The 13,902-nt window shown below is 38.0% G+C and overlaps 1 protein-coding gene across 3 annotated transcripts in view; it reads right to left on the bottom strand.

The window, feature by feature from the left end:
- ZFYVE28 (zinc finger FYVE-type containing 28) overlaps nucleotides 1–13,902 on the bottom strand; it is a 144,416-nt gene that overhangs the window by 65,773 nt on the left and 64,741 nt on the right. For 2 of the 3 annotated variants that reach the window (XM_021394859.1, XM_021394860.1), the window contains exon 2: nucleotides 7,180–7,320. In XM_021394859.1, the coding sequence (XP_021250534.1) occupies nucleotides 7,180–7,320 (141 nt within the window). Of the gene's footprint in view, nucleotides 1–7,179; nucleotides 7,321–13,902 lie in introns of those variants that run through there. The other variant, XM_021394861.1, reaches the window with a different exon arrangement.

Here is a 13,902-nt window from a genome sequence, read left to right as displayed (position 1 = left end):
GATTAAGTGAAAAGGCTTTTAGCAGAAGAAAACAGACTTAATCCCCAAGTACAGAAATATCAAGTAAATAACTTGCACATACTCATAAAATGGCTTAGGTTGGAAGGGACCTGAAAGATCATCTAGTTCCAACCCCTCTGCCATGGGCAGGGTAGCCAACCACTAGATCAGGTTGCTGTAATGGTTGTCTTGGATCACCTCCTTGTCTTTCTTGTATCTGCCTTCACATTTCTTCCATGATCTTCACAGGCACAGATGCGAGGCTCACCGGCCTGTAGATTGCCACATTTTCCTTTCTCCCTTTCATAAAAATGGTAGTGATGTTTCCCTTTTTCCAGTTACCACGGACTTTGCCTGACAGCCATGACTTTTCAAATAGACAGCAGCTTCGCAACCACATCATTCAGTTCCTTCAGGACCCTGAGATGCATGTCATCATCCAAATCCACAGATTTGTACATGTTCAGCTTCATGCATCTTCTCTGTCACTCAGCAGTACCTCCCCTTCTCCCCAGGAAATCTAGTTTAAAGCTCTGGTGACAAGCCCAGCCAGCTTGCTGCCCACCCCAGCATATTCTTGCCCCTCCTGGTCATCTGCATCCCATCCAATGTCAACATGCATAGTCTACTGAATCTATATTGTTGATCTTGCTAGCATGTTGGTAACGTGCACGTATGGACAAATGGAGGAAAGAAGGCATGCTGCAGTATATTTAAGTCATGAGACTGCATAACCAATTTAGAGGATGATATGGGAATTTATCCTGCTTTGCAATAGTTAAAAAAGAAAAGAGGGAGTGTAAAGAAAAATGGATCTGACAGCAATTCTCTAATGACACCATGGAAGAGTGTGGAAAAACTATAAAATTATAAAGCCCCTGACAGTGAGACACATTACATTAGTGCCCACAGAAGTGGATCTGGTATAGTTCCATATCTCACAAATGCTGAGTAAAGTCAGTTTCAAAATGACCTTACACCCTTGTCCTCATTTAGCCTTCAAATGCACAGAAATTACCACTGTATCTCAGATACACCATGTCAATGTTCAGTCAAGATACTGACATGTCCATTCTTCTTGATATAAAAAGTACAATCTAGGGCAAATAATCATGCATTAAGAAAAAGAACATCTTATCTTTTTAAACAAAGTGTCTGAAGACTCAAACGAAGAACCTTCTGATTATTTCTGGCTTAACCTCTTGCAACAGGGTTTTCTTTCTCATAGAAGAAAACACTTGGACAGAAGTGTCTTGATAGCAAAAAAAAGTTTTAGCTTTCTAATTGAAGTACATATAAAATATTAACCTTGTTTTCCTGTTAAATAGATGACTACCTCATCTTCCACCAAAGATAAATTATTTTTCCTTACAAGTTTGCATGCAAAGAACCTGGCCATCATGAGCAGATGGCACAGCATGACCGAGCATCACAAGCCCTTTCAGCACCAACCACCCGCTTCCCCAGCATGCACTATTTAATACAAACACATCCCTCTTCACACTGATAAAAAATTAATTGTATTTTATATACAAAGACAAGTTTCCTTTTTCATTATTTAGTGACTTGCGATTCTAGCTTCAGCTTCATCCTTGTGAAAAGACATACACACAAAATAAAGAAATCACACTGAAGATACTTTCCATTCTTTGCTGGAGAGAAATCCCCATGTGCTCTGTGGCAGCTTGCTGCATGCAGGAATGGCTCTCTCCACCTAGCTCAAGAAGCAGTACTAAGCATTTTTGGAATCCTGCAACCACTTCTGCATTTTTGGTTAGGCTGTTTTTTAATTAAAGAGAAAAGGAACCTAGACATTTATAATCTCAGTTATGTACATGAAGCAAATGGGTGAAAGGCAATCAGACTGTCTCCTCGTATCAGGCCATTGGTAACTCCTTCCAGATGTGCCTCGTTATCAAACAGCAAAAAACACCAGATGAAAAGACTGCCCATTTTTAGATTTCTCTTACCCATCCAATTCCAGTGTCAGAAAGCAAATAATGTTTTAATGCTTATTTCAATGATGAAGGCTGGAAATCATTTCTAAATCAAAATGTAGATTTCAGCATGCCAAGCTGTGACAAGGGAGGTTCCCCAGAGGGACTCCCACAGCATTTTGCCCTCAATCTTTTTATTTGTTTTCCCAAAGTCAGTTTTTACCCACTTTCCACATAACAGAGGAAGCTCATGCAGCCCTTAGCTGAGACCAGCCTGTAACAGGCACAATCCTTCACAGTAAGAGCCAACCTCTGTTTTCCTCAGCACTTGAATAGCAAGCAGCTCATCTCAAACTGCTACTTTCCGTCTCTGAAATAAGCTGCAAGAAATAAGTAAATAAGTATGACTGGTTCAAAGAGAGCATTTCTGATACCATTCTCATGGTGTATTTTCTATTGTTACAGAAATTGAGGCAAACAAATGATAACAACAAAATATGTGTCAGCTTCCTCTAAGGGCTCTGATTCCACAGTAACATCAGTTTATACCATGATAGATAATGAGATTCAGACTCTTAGGTGTCTACTTTGCTACTTTTTGTATGGACTAACCTGTATTCATAAGCAGTACACTAAAGACTACATACATTTAAAGCCTGTTGTTTCATCAAATTGAAACTACAGAGCGATGACTCAAAAATGATGGACTGCCAATTTAAGGCATTCAAGTAGTGCTTCCCAAGTGGCTCCATCAAGAAAATAGCAGGAAAAGTGAAGAGTTAGTATAATATGTTGCAAGTCAATCATTCCTATAAGAGCTAAGAAAAATAAGGTTTCGCAAATAGTAGAAATTTCTCATTTTATGACTCTGTGGCAAAGCACAAGAGGTACCTTATCTCAGCGAGTAAATGTCTTGCTTCAGGTCAATGCCCTGGCAGGGGCAAATTCCTTCCCAGGGTACTTTAATGGATGGAATGACATAGTGCTGAGACATAACCTGCAGTTCAAGGAATTATTTTGATAAAACCATGCTGGGAACTGACTCATCTGCTATTCTGAGAACTTGCTGCTTTACAGAGAGAAGTAATTCTCAACGTACTAACCCAGCAAGTACTATGATCCTGGAACATCTTCACAATGGGAAGCACTTACACACCATTCAGTTTTGACCTCTCAAGATCTTAGAAAATCTCTAGGTTAGAATCAAAGGTGTTTTTACTCTTCATCCTCCAACTTAACCAAGATCTGCCATATTTAACATTAAACCTAATTCCACTGAGAAATTGCTTTTAATAAATCTATCAGTTCATATACTACAATATTAATAAATGTGAAAATAGTAATGGTCAAGGCAAATACATTCAGAGAGTTATCACAAATGTGTGAATGATTAATTAAAACACATATACTAGGTGTTTTTCCTTCGTATGAAATTCAATGGCAGAAAAAGCCCTATGCCATTGGGAGGGGTGGGAACCACAGAGAAAAGGACATGTTCTATTAACCCTAACACAAAAACATGAATTATTTGTATTGCAAAAAAACCCAAACACCTGGATGAATCAGTGCTGCATATTCCTCAAGACTCATGGATGCAAATATGTTGTTTTGTTTTGTTTTTTTAAAAAAACTACCTTCTCACTATTATCATCAATCAAGTTCAACAAATCAAAGTATATCACTCTACCTTTTGTTTTGTTCATTTAAGTGCAACATATGTATAACTTCTTAGCACGCATCTCTGCACACAACAGAAAGCAACACTAGAAGAAGTGCTTTACTTTGGTTAGATATTAGCCACGCTAAAAGTGCAAGATAACATATTTGTTAATACAGTACATTCTTATAATATGCTATTGACACGCAAACACCAAAGCAAAACAAGGGATATCATTTTTACAGTAAGTTACCATAACCACAACAAACCGCAAAACACCTTCTTACTCATAAATACATGCTATTTAGCACCATGCTAACCAGTCCACTCACAGCATTTGAAATTCAAGTTGCAAGATCTTCGGAAGTTCTTAAACGTTAATTTACTGTAAAAAATGTGATTTTATCATCAGTGAATAGTGCTAAAGCAGAACAGTAAAAGACAACATTCAGAGTTGCAATTTCATTTTATTTTTTTTTTATATTCCTGAAAACTGAAGTTCTCTGTATATGTGGAAAACACACCACAATGAGAACTGTTAAGGTAGCTTCAGCTTGCCTTGAATAATACTGCCATTATTTTAAGACAGAAAACACTAAATATATCCAAATAAAGGGCATCCTCTGGGTAGAGTCCTTCTGTTTTGTCTGAATTAGTTTACATACTACAGTAAACTCGGAACTCTTTTAAAATTGTTCCAAAAACTGAACATACAAACAGATAGAAAGCACATCTCCTGGGTTACAATCAAGATCCAACAGAATATAACCTCTCTAAAAAAGAATCTCCATTCCTAAGACTTGTGGGTCTTTCATAAAACAGCCCTAATTTAAAGGCAGTTCTCTCTAGTTAATAAAACAGAGTAAAATTTCATAATATCACCTATTAAGCAAACACTGAGTAATTCACCTGAAAATAAGCAACCTAAAACCAACTAATTTCAAAAACAGAAAAAAAGGTAGAAGGTCAAGGGATTTCAGAAACATTCAGGTCTGACAGAATGAAAGACTATGTACCAGTGAACTCTAACGAGATAATTTTTTTTAATCTATATAATTTCCATCTAAATAAAAATTATGTAGATTGCAACTGATCCATAAATCTTAGTAATACATTTAAAGACCAAGGACAAAATAAGAAAAAAAAAAAAAGAAATTTTAAGCCCAAGACTCGGAGTCTGTTCAACTATATATCCTGCGGTCACAAGAACCTTTTCAAAAGCATCATGTGAAAGAACACATTTCACAAAATGTAGCTCACACGCACAACCTTACATGACAATCATTTTGATCCATCTGCCACAAATACCACCATACTTTCACTGGAACCCTTTCTTCTCCCTTGTTCCTGTGCAATATTTGATTAGCAAACACCTACACTCTGAACCCTTTCTAAAATACTGCCCTTTATTCTGTGTCCTTTACACAACAAATGCTTAAGGAAAAAACATAACAAATATACACTTTTCAAACAACATACTACAAAATAATGCAAGATCTGAACAGCAAAGTCATTTCTGAAATAACATCTGACTATGATCTGACCTTTACTGTAGAACACTGCAAATTAGAAATTGCAAAAATAGCTGCATAAAAAAATAAAACTCTCGATCTTTTCTTTCTTGTCTAGCAACAGATTGTTTTAGTAACAGCAATCTGTTAGACAAATGAAAAGAAGAAATTACCAGGCATCAGACTGTATTAAGAGTCACAAGATAGTGAGTCACCGCACAGTAAGCCAAGTAAACTGACCAAGGAACTATCAGAGCTTGAATTTCTTGCATTCCTACAGCTAAAAGATTCAGAGAATCTACTCTAGGAACAGAATGGTTTGCCTAAACTACAGTAAACAAATAGGAACGCCTGTGCACCTGCTGAGAATCAGGGAAGAAGTTTTTACCACCAAGGATAAAGCATCAAGGAGAAGAAACTGTTCATCTACCCTTGTTAACAAAGTCTTCACTGGTATCAGTCTGGAAAGAGTTTGCCTAGGAAGTTTGCGGAATGTCCATTACTGCAGGTTTCTAAACACAAGTCAGACAAGCTTTGTGAAAGGTGATATAGGTATAGCTAATCCATCACAGAGAAGATTGAAGTCAATGGTCTTCTAAGATACCTTCACCCCTATTTTTTTCTTCCAAGGTACTGAATTTTGACTGTTTCCAGTTTGGTAAATTCTTAAACTCCACGCATTTCTCTAGTGACAGTACAGTAGGAAACTGAAGATAATCAAAGCACACAGAAGTGTTGAAATTGTTTCTAACATAATACACTGGCTGCCAACACTTTTGCTGTAAATGCTCTTTAATAAAGGAAAAAAACCACTGCACTTTTCCATCCAGTTAACACATAGTACCTTACTTTCTTTTCCTTCCCTTTTTCATCAGCAGACTCAGCTAACTCAATGCCAACACTTGTTACATTGATCAGGGCACTGCTCTTCAAATTTATCTCAACTTGTTCACCAACAAATTTTTTCTGCATTAATGAAGTTTGGTGCATCCCAATGAACAGCAATATAACAAATTTGAACCCAAAAAAAGGTTGAATCAAAATGAATCCTTTGCATAGGACTTAAATTTTTTTATTTAGTGGAAATAATTTTTTTTATTACCATGGTCTTTGCACTTACATTTCACTCAACTTGACAGCAAATGCTTACTTTTCATAAATAAATCCTCCTGAGAATGGTGAATCATGGACTCCAGGTCACTTTGCATTATGGCATGTTGCTTGGTGCGACTGAGAGGGTAAGTATCAAAGCATTTGTGCAAGAATGAAGCGTATCACAAAAGCAGTTTACATCTCTAATTCATTGGATTTTACTGTTGAAAAAACTTATTCTAGAATGGTATACAGCGTGACAGAGAAAGTCGTATTTCTCAATTACTTTCCAATTTCTGAATTGTTTTTCTTAACAAATCAAATCACAAATTCATCCAAGTTAAAGAGCTAGATTTAACTGGTCCTTGCAGTCTCCAATTCTTCTCCCTTCAAGTCTTGCTTAAATTATAGTCACAGTTTCAGAAAATAGTATGAGGAATCTTTTCTTAGGTGAACTGTACCATACAACAAGATCTTAGAAACAGATTCATACTTCTGAAATAATTTACAAATAAATATCCTTTTCTGTTTGGTTCCTCGGGAGTTCCTCTTAACTTCAAGGCTTTTTATGTGAAGCAGATAATATTATTTTCAATTAGCAAAGATATCAGCTACTTTTACATAGCTTATTTACTAATTAAATGCTATCAGATTCATAAAATATAAAAGCAAACATCTACAAAAGATGTGGCTACTTTACACTGCCTGAAATTTTGCAGTATTTCTCTCATTCTAGTAAGCTCCATACACAAAGAAAATCTCTGTGTTCTCATTTAAAGGAAACCATCGAAAAACACTTAAATGAGATGTAAAAGATTTATGAATAGTGTTTTCAAAGAAAATAGGTTTTAAACTAATAAAAGGCATGTATCTACCAAAGTCATTTTAAAGGGATTTGACAATAAAAATTAATTCATACAATAAATAGCATTTAATGCACACAAAAATGCCAATTAAATCAAGATGATGTCATTTTCATTACCTGACAAGAACGAAACTGGTTGACCAGCAGTGTGCATCTCTGCGGGTCTTTTCTTCCATCTAAACTGTCCAGTTCAGCTGCTACTTGATTTAGTTCCTCATCAGCATAGTAGAACTGAGCAAGGAGCTGCGGGTCCGTTCTCTGTGAAGAAGAGATGCATAGAATATTGCATTACAGAATATTACATTATTTTTTGCCAGTTAAAAAAAATACTTCAGTGAATTATATTGATTGTAATTTATTTTTTAAGTCATTTAAGCCAGATGATTAGGGCATTGGCACAAAAAGAATGACATTAAGACATCCAAAGACAAAGAGGGTATTATTAAGCTACTGTTATCTCCAAAACCATCCTGGCATTCTCACCCATGGTGGCATAATTGCCTGGTGAACAAACAACTGAATCACAAGTTTTGTTTATTAAACAAAAGTGTGCTTCACTTTTGGCAAAGCAAGATAACCACCACCACCCACTGCCAACACCAAAGAAATGCGAGGGGCCTTCAGGAGAAGATTCTGCAGCTGCTCTTAGGACTCATGACCACTGCAGTGAAATCCAACTGCCTGCAGAGGTTTATGGACACTGGTGAGATCTACCTGAGCATTCTCTTTTCTAGACTAAGTTGTCCAGCTCTCTCAGGCTCTCCTCAGCAACAGAAACGGTGAGAGCACAGTAAGTAATGTGGAATATCATATATTCGCAAAATACAACTCCAACAGAAAAAACACTTTACGCCTTCACATTACATGAACATTAAACCTACAGAGCTGTACAGTCACACAGTTAACTACTGCGATACCTGGCCTCATTAGTGATGCTACAGACTGCCTCGCCAGTGCATGCCGCGTGGTTTCTCAACTAGCAATTTAATGGGACAACAACTGCCTTCCCTGAAAGCAAACACACCAGCTCCTGTTCCTACATGTCCTACTTAAGCATGAATATAATGATTTAAGGCTATCCTTCAGCTTTCTACATCGCTAGTGCCACTCGAGTTGGGAGGCAAGTCAGAAATACCTTTTAAGCAGATGAAACATAGTAATGAAAGTGTTTGGATTTTTTCTTTAAGTAGGGAGCCAGTTGCTTACTACAAAATAAATGACAGAAAGCCTTGGCAATCTTTAGATTTTTCCTTTGCAATTCTTCCAATGTTGTCTTTTATTAAGCAGCTACAACATAAATTGTGAGACATTTAAATAGTGGCTTCATTACAGCCTTGATAGAAAAGCACACAGGGAAAGGATAAAGCTTGCAGTTTATGGGGAATGAACAAAATCCAGAATTAAGGACAGTAAAGAGAGATCCTACAAATGAGTTACTTAATTTAGTTGACTTTAGTTCTAAACTCTTGCATTTTCCCTATCCAAATATTTTTATTATATCTGGTGATTACTTTTTCCTTTAGTATTTATTGACACCAACAAAACTTGCTAGATGAAGTTGTTAACTGAAGACACAGGAATTTATGTATGGAAGCGTGGCAAAACACAACTTATTTATACACATCTAAATTGCACTGCAGAAGCAAAATAAGGCAATTTGTCGAGTGGTCCCCAGCTAAAAAAGCAAGCATACGGCTGAGATGGTTAGCTCCCATGAGGCTGATCTTTTAAATTGTAGAAACAGAAGTTTTAATTGAGTTCTCTCTCCGGTGTTATGTTTGTTGTGGATTAGCATCATGATCTTTGATTAATTGTGTCAATCATGTAGTCCCTGGCAAGACAAAGCTACATGAGACTCTAAATCTCCTAGCAGGGGGGCATTTAAAGTCAATGGCCTCAACTTTCTAAATTCAATTTGTTCCAACCCATAGGAGAAAAAAGACAGCACCATACTCTGTGCCAATTTTTGCTTTCCATTTCTGTGAAACATGGTTCAAATAATTCCATCTGAACAGGTTACTATTCACTGGCAGAGTAGAAGTTAGTAATCCTAATCTTCAATTGTTTAAGTTAATAGAAAAACTTTGTTTGAGTGCACCTAAGAAAGAACCTATCGCTTAGTATCCTGATAGTTTGTTTCCAGAATTAACTACATTTACAATCAAATTTGTTTATCTAGATTCTTGCTGTGATTAGCTAGACTCATCTTCTAGGTACTAGATCTTGCCTTTCCTCTTTCTACTAAGAGCATCATGTATTGCAGCTACTTCAGTTCAGCTGTTTTTGTATCCATAGACTGCAGTAAGCCTTTTTGCCGCAACGCCCTTGTACAACCAATATAGATTTTTGTTCCTGTTTTGTTGAGGTGACAACAGATAAAAACCATAACCAAACACCACCCTGAGCCTGAGCTCTCCATACAGGAGTCTCCTCCACTGTACAAGAACACCCATATTCCCTCAGATGTTTTTCTGCATTTCACAAGTCATGTTCTGAAAGATTCGGCTCACCAAATGATCTGGGTTATCCTCTGTAGCAGTAATTGCCAGCATGTAACTTACCACAACACTGGACTGCATTCACCACACATCCAAAACCTTTTTTTATGCATTGGTAATTATTTATTATCCTCATTTATAAGACATACATCGGCTATTGCTCCAGTCAGTACAAAGACAAGAATCAGCATATCATCAGTTACAGTAATAGCACATCATTCCTTCTATTAGGAAAGATCACTCACTGAATTTTTTTGTGTGCATTCTTCCCCCACAGAACATACACACATTTCTTATTAGGTATTACTTTTTATTCTCAGCTCGCTAGGTGAGAGATTTAATGCAGAAGACTGCCTGCAATTGCCAAGCTCAGTACTCAACAGCCCACATGAGAAGCTGTATTAGCTACTGAACTGGTTACACACAGATTTTGCCAGTGAATCCCCACCTAGATTAGGTTAGTGCAGTTTATTGCACAATAAATTCTGATTCGATTTTTATCAGGATTTACATTGACTATAAGAGAATGGTAAAAGGAAAACACCTTAGTTTAAGTGAGCTGTCAGCTACAGGTTATTAGATAAGTAACAGGTCGGTAAGATTACATGTTATCAGTTGAAAAGATGCTATTCTCACATCTTGTAAACAAGCTGGTCTTTATCAAAAACAGAAACTGTCACTTAAAAAAAAAGTGTAAGCAGACTGGGAAAGCAAGAAGTTCTAGCACAGACATCTCATCACAGGACAGAAGCAAGCAGCCAGACAGAAAACAGATACTATAATGAGAAGCCAAGGTGCTAAGAGAAATCTCAAACCAGTCAGTAATTCCAGAATTGTTTTGAAAATCAAGTTTCCAGAAATAAGGATTTTTCTAGTAGAGAATTTTCTTTTGAAACAAGATTTGAAGCATTTTTTGCATGATTTTAATGGCACCTTTTGAGCATGCTGCTTTTTTTCAACTACCTAACAGATAAAATATGCATGATCTTATAACAGACAGGAGACCATAATTTAAACAACAAGGAACATTATCCCCAGGTTTCTGTGATCCTTGGTAGAGAAGTAAAGGTGCTGTTTAAGTTCTTCCTCTATAGATGTCACAACATGATGAAGTCTCCACCACCATCATCAAAAATAGAGAGGAAAGACATCATCAATACAAATAAGCCAAAGAGTAGACTGAAACAAGTGAACCAGAGAGATTAGCAAAATCCTAGCTAGTGATATAGTTATTTCCTGATTCTTGACAGTTATCTCCCAGAAAACAATATTCATCATGTTTGAATTGCTGATCTAAAGGCTTCAGAACAACAGATAAAGCCCAGCCCTGCTTAAATAAAATTTGTGGACTTGATATGAAAAGCTCCAGACTTTGGTAGTCCATTTGCAGTTCTTCAGTATCTGAAGTATTTACAGCTCTCCCACATACTCAAGCCCTGATCTGATCCCGGTAGAAAGAAACTACGAAGGAAAAGCTTTAATTATATGCCTTTTGCTGCTGGTTAATCCAGATTGCTTTTCAACAAGGGAACACTGCAAGACTACACCCACTGGGGAAACTTTTCAAATAGCATTTGGTAGTGGTAAAAGGTACGTTTTACATATATTTTATTACACATGAAAGCAACTGCATTCACAAACAGGATGATATTGGATAAGAACAGTCAGCCCCTGTAGGATAACTTCAATTGCTCTAGGTGCCACATTGTGTTGCCCTTCCGTAGCCAGGACCAGTTAAACACCAACTCTATTCTGCTACAGCTGACGGGACTTTACTAGCTGATGTGAGAATTTGTAGGGAAAGGCCATGGTATTTGCATCAGCACAACTGTTTTATCTGTATGGCCTCCTTTGTTCCCCACATGGAAAGGGAAAGTATAAATGTCTCTGTTACTGAAGGCCAAGGTGCTGTCAGTCTAAATCTGTTGCCTACTGTCTTTTGGGGGAAAGGAAACAAGTGCATTGTCACACAACCAGGCAAACAGGATCAACCTCGAACTTTCCATTCTCTGAAATAAATGCAGCAGTTACTGGACTTTACCAAATAGAAACAATTACTGCATGGCACAGAAATCAGAACAAAGTCCCCACAGATGAATGTACATTTGCTTTGAGATGGGAATTTGGGAACGCTGTAGGTAAAAACATCAGTCCTGTTCTTCAGCACACAGAAAATATTCCCTAACATTTTGGAAAACAACTCACTGTACACCATATGCTTTGTGTATCTAGGTGCTAAGAATTCAAGTATGGTCAGTTCTGCATTTCAGAGATGGTGTTATGTTTTCAGAGCCTAAAACTGATGTTGCACATTACTAGTTTTAAACTAATTCAACTTGTTTAAGGCTTACGTATAAAAAAAAAAGCTTTGGGGTTGGTTTCTTTTTTTTCAGAAGTAATAGGATTTAGGCTCAAACTCCCAAATGTATCCATTGCAAGTGTGAAAAATAATCATAGAATCCTTAGAGTTGGAAGGGACTTTTAAAGGCCATCTAGTCTAACTCCCCAGCCATGAACAGGGACATGCACAGCTAGATCAGGTTGCCCAGGGCCTGATCCAGCCTCACACTGAATGTCTCCAGGGACGGGGCATCCACCACATCTCTGGGCAACCTTCTCCAGTGCCTCATCCCCTCACTGTAAAAGACTTTTTCCTTATATCTAACCTAAACCTACATTCTTTGAGCTTGAAACCATTTCCCCTTGTTCTGTCACCACAGACCCTGCTACAGAGTCTGTCCCCTTCTTTCCTGCAGCTCCCCTTTAGATACTGAAAGGCCGCTATCAAGTCCCCTCGCAGCCTTCTCTTCTCCAGAATGAACAGCCCCAGCTCTCTCAGCCTGCCCTCACAGGAGAGGTGTTCCATCCCTTGGATCATTTTTGTGGCCCTCCGCTGGATGTGCTCCAACAGGTCTATGTCTCTCCTGTACTGAGGACTCCACATCTGGACACAGTACTCCAGGTGAGGCCTCACCAGCACAGAGCAGAGGGGCAGGATCACCTCCCTTGCCCTGCTGACCAAGCTTCTTTTGATGCAGCCCAGGATACGGTTGGCTTTCTGGGCTGCGAGGGCACATTGCTGGCTCATGTCCAGCTTCTCATCCACCAGCACCCCCAGGTCTTTTTCAGCAGGGCTGCAGTCAATTCTTTCATCCCCTAGTTTGTATGGGTAATGGGGGTTGCCTTGATCCAGGTGCAAGACCTTCCGCTTGGATTTGTTGATCATAAGGTTCACCTGGACCCATTGCTCAAGCCCATCTAGGTCCCTCTGGATGGCATCCTGTTCCTCTGGTGTGTCAACTGTACCCAGCAGCTTGGTGTCGCCAGCAAGCTCGCTGAGGGAGCGGTGCACTCAATCCCACTGTCAGTGTCAGCGATGAAGACATTACAAACTATCAGCCCCAGCATCAACCCCTGGGGGACACCATTCATCACCAATCTCCATCCAGACATTGAGCCTTAAATGGAATTAAGAGTGACCAACACGTATTCAGCTGAAGCACAACTACACAAGTCACTGATGCACTAGTAGGCTTGACCGGCAGATGACTTATTCCAAACATTTAAGCCATTTCTTCAAAAGAGGAGTGCCAGTACATTGTTACATAGCTTCATTTTCACCTTCTATACAAGGCATCCTCTCTTCAGACAGATCCTTTGAATTTTTTTCATGCTTTTTAAGTGGTAATAAATACCAAGATGAAAGAATTACACTCTAAAAGGTGGATGAGTCAATACCCGATACTTAATTTCAAATATTATGATTTTTAATAACAATATATCTTTGTATTAAAGGAAAAAGGATCTGGACAACTCAAAGCATGCAGGTTTTTGTTTTGTTTTTGTTTGTCTGTTTTTAAACCTACCAGCTTTACCTCAAGAGTTACCTGTTAAAAAAAAAGGGAAATTATTCCCTCAAGGTTTGTTACGTAGAATGTAGGAAGCTTTAAAAATAATGAAAATGCAATTTTAAATGAATTTTCTTGGCTTTCCAATGTTGCACATGCATAAAAAGGACTCCACAATGAGCCCAACAGTTACCAATTGGATGTGAGGACTCATAAAAAAAGCAAGCGCTGTGGGAAAAGTTGCAGACTGGTTAAGGCCTTACCAGCTGCTCTGTGTTTATCTACAGAATATCATTACACAAGCTAGAAAGAGAGGTAAACAGGTTGCTAGCACAAAAAAAAAATGATAGCAGTGCATTAGGAAAAATTCAGTGAGATAACGATTTATTATTAGACAACAGAAAAAAATCAGGTGAGTCAGTTTTTCGAATACTAGCACACTCAAAAAATCCCATTTAAATGCTATGTTCCCACTACAGAATGTTAATACCAGA

This window comes from Numida meleagris, chromosome 4, assembly GCF_002078875.1.
Source record: "Numida meleagris isolate 19003 breed g44 Domestic line chromosome 4, NumMel1.0, whole genome shotgun sequence".
Classification (NCBI taxonomy): Eukaryota; Metazoa; Chordata; class Aves; order Galliformes; family Numididae; genus Numida; species Numida meleagris.
Note: the sequence above shows the minus strand (reverse complement) of the source record. Positions and strands in the feature narration are given on the sequence as shown.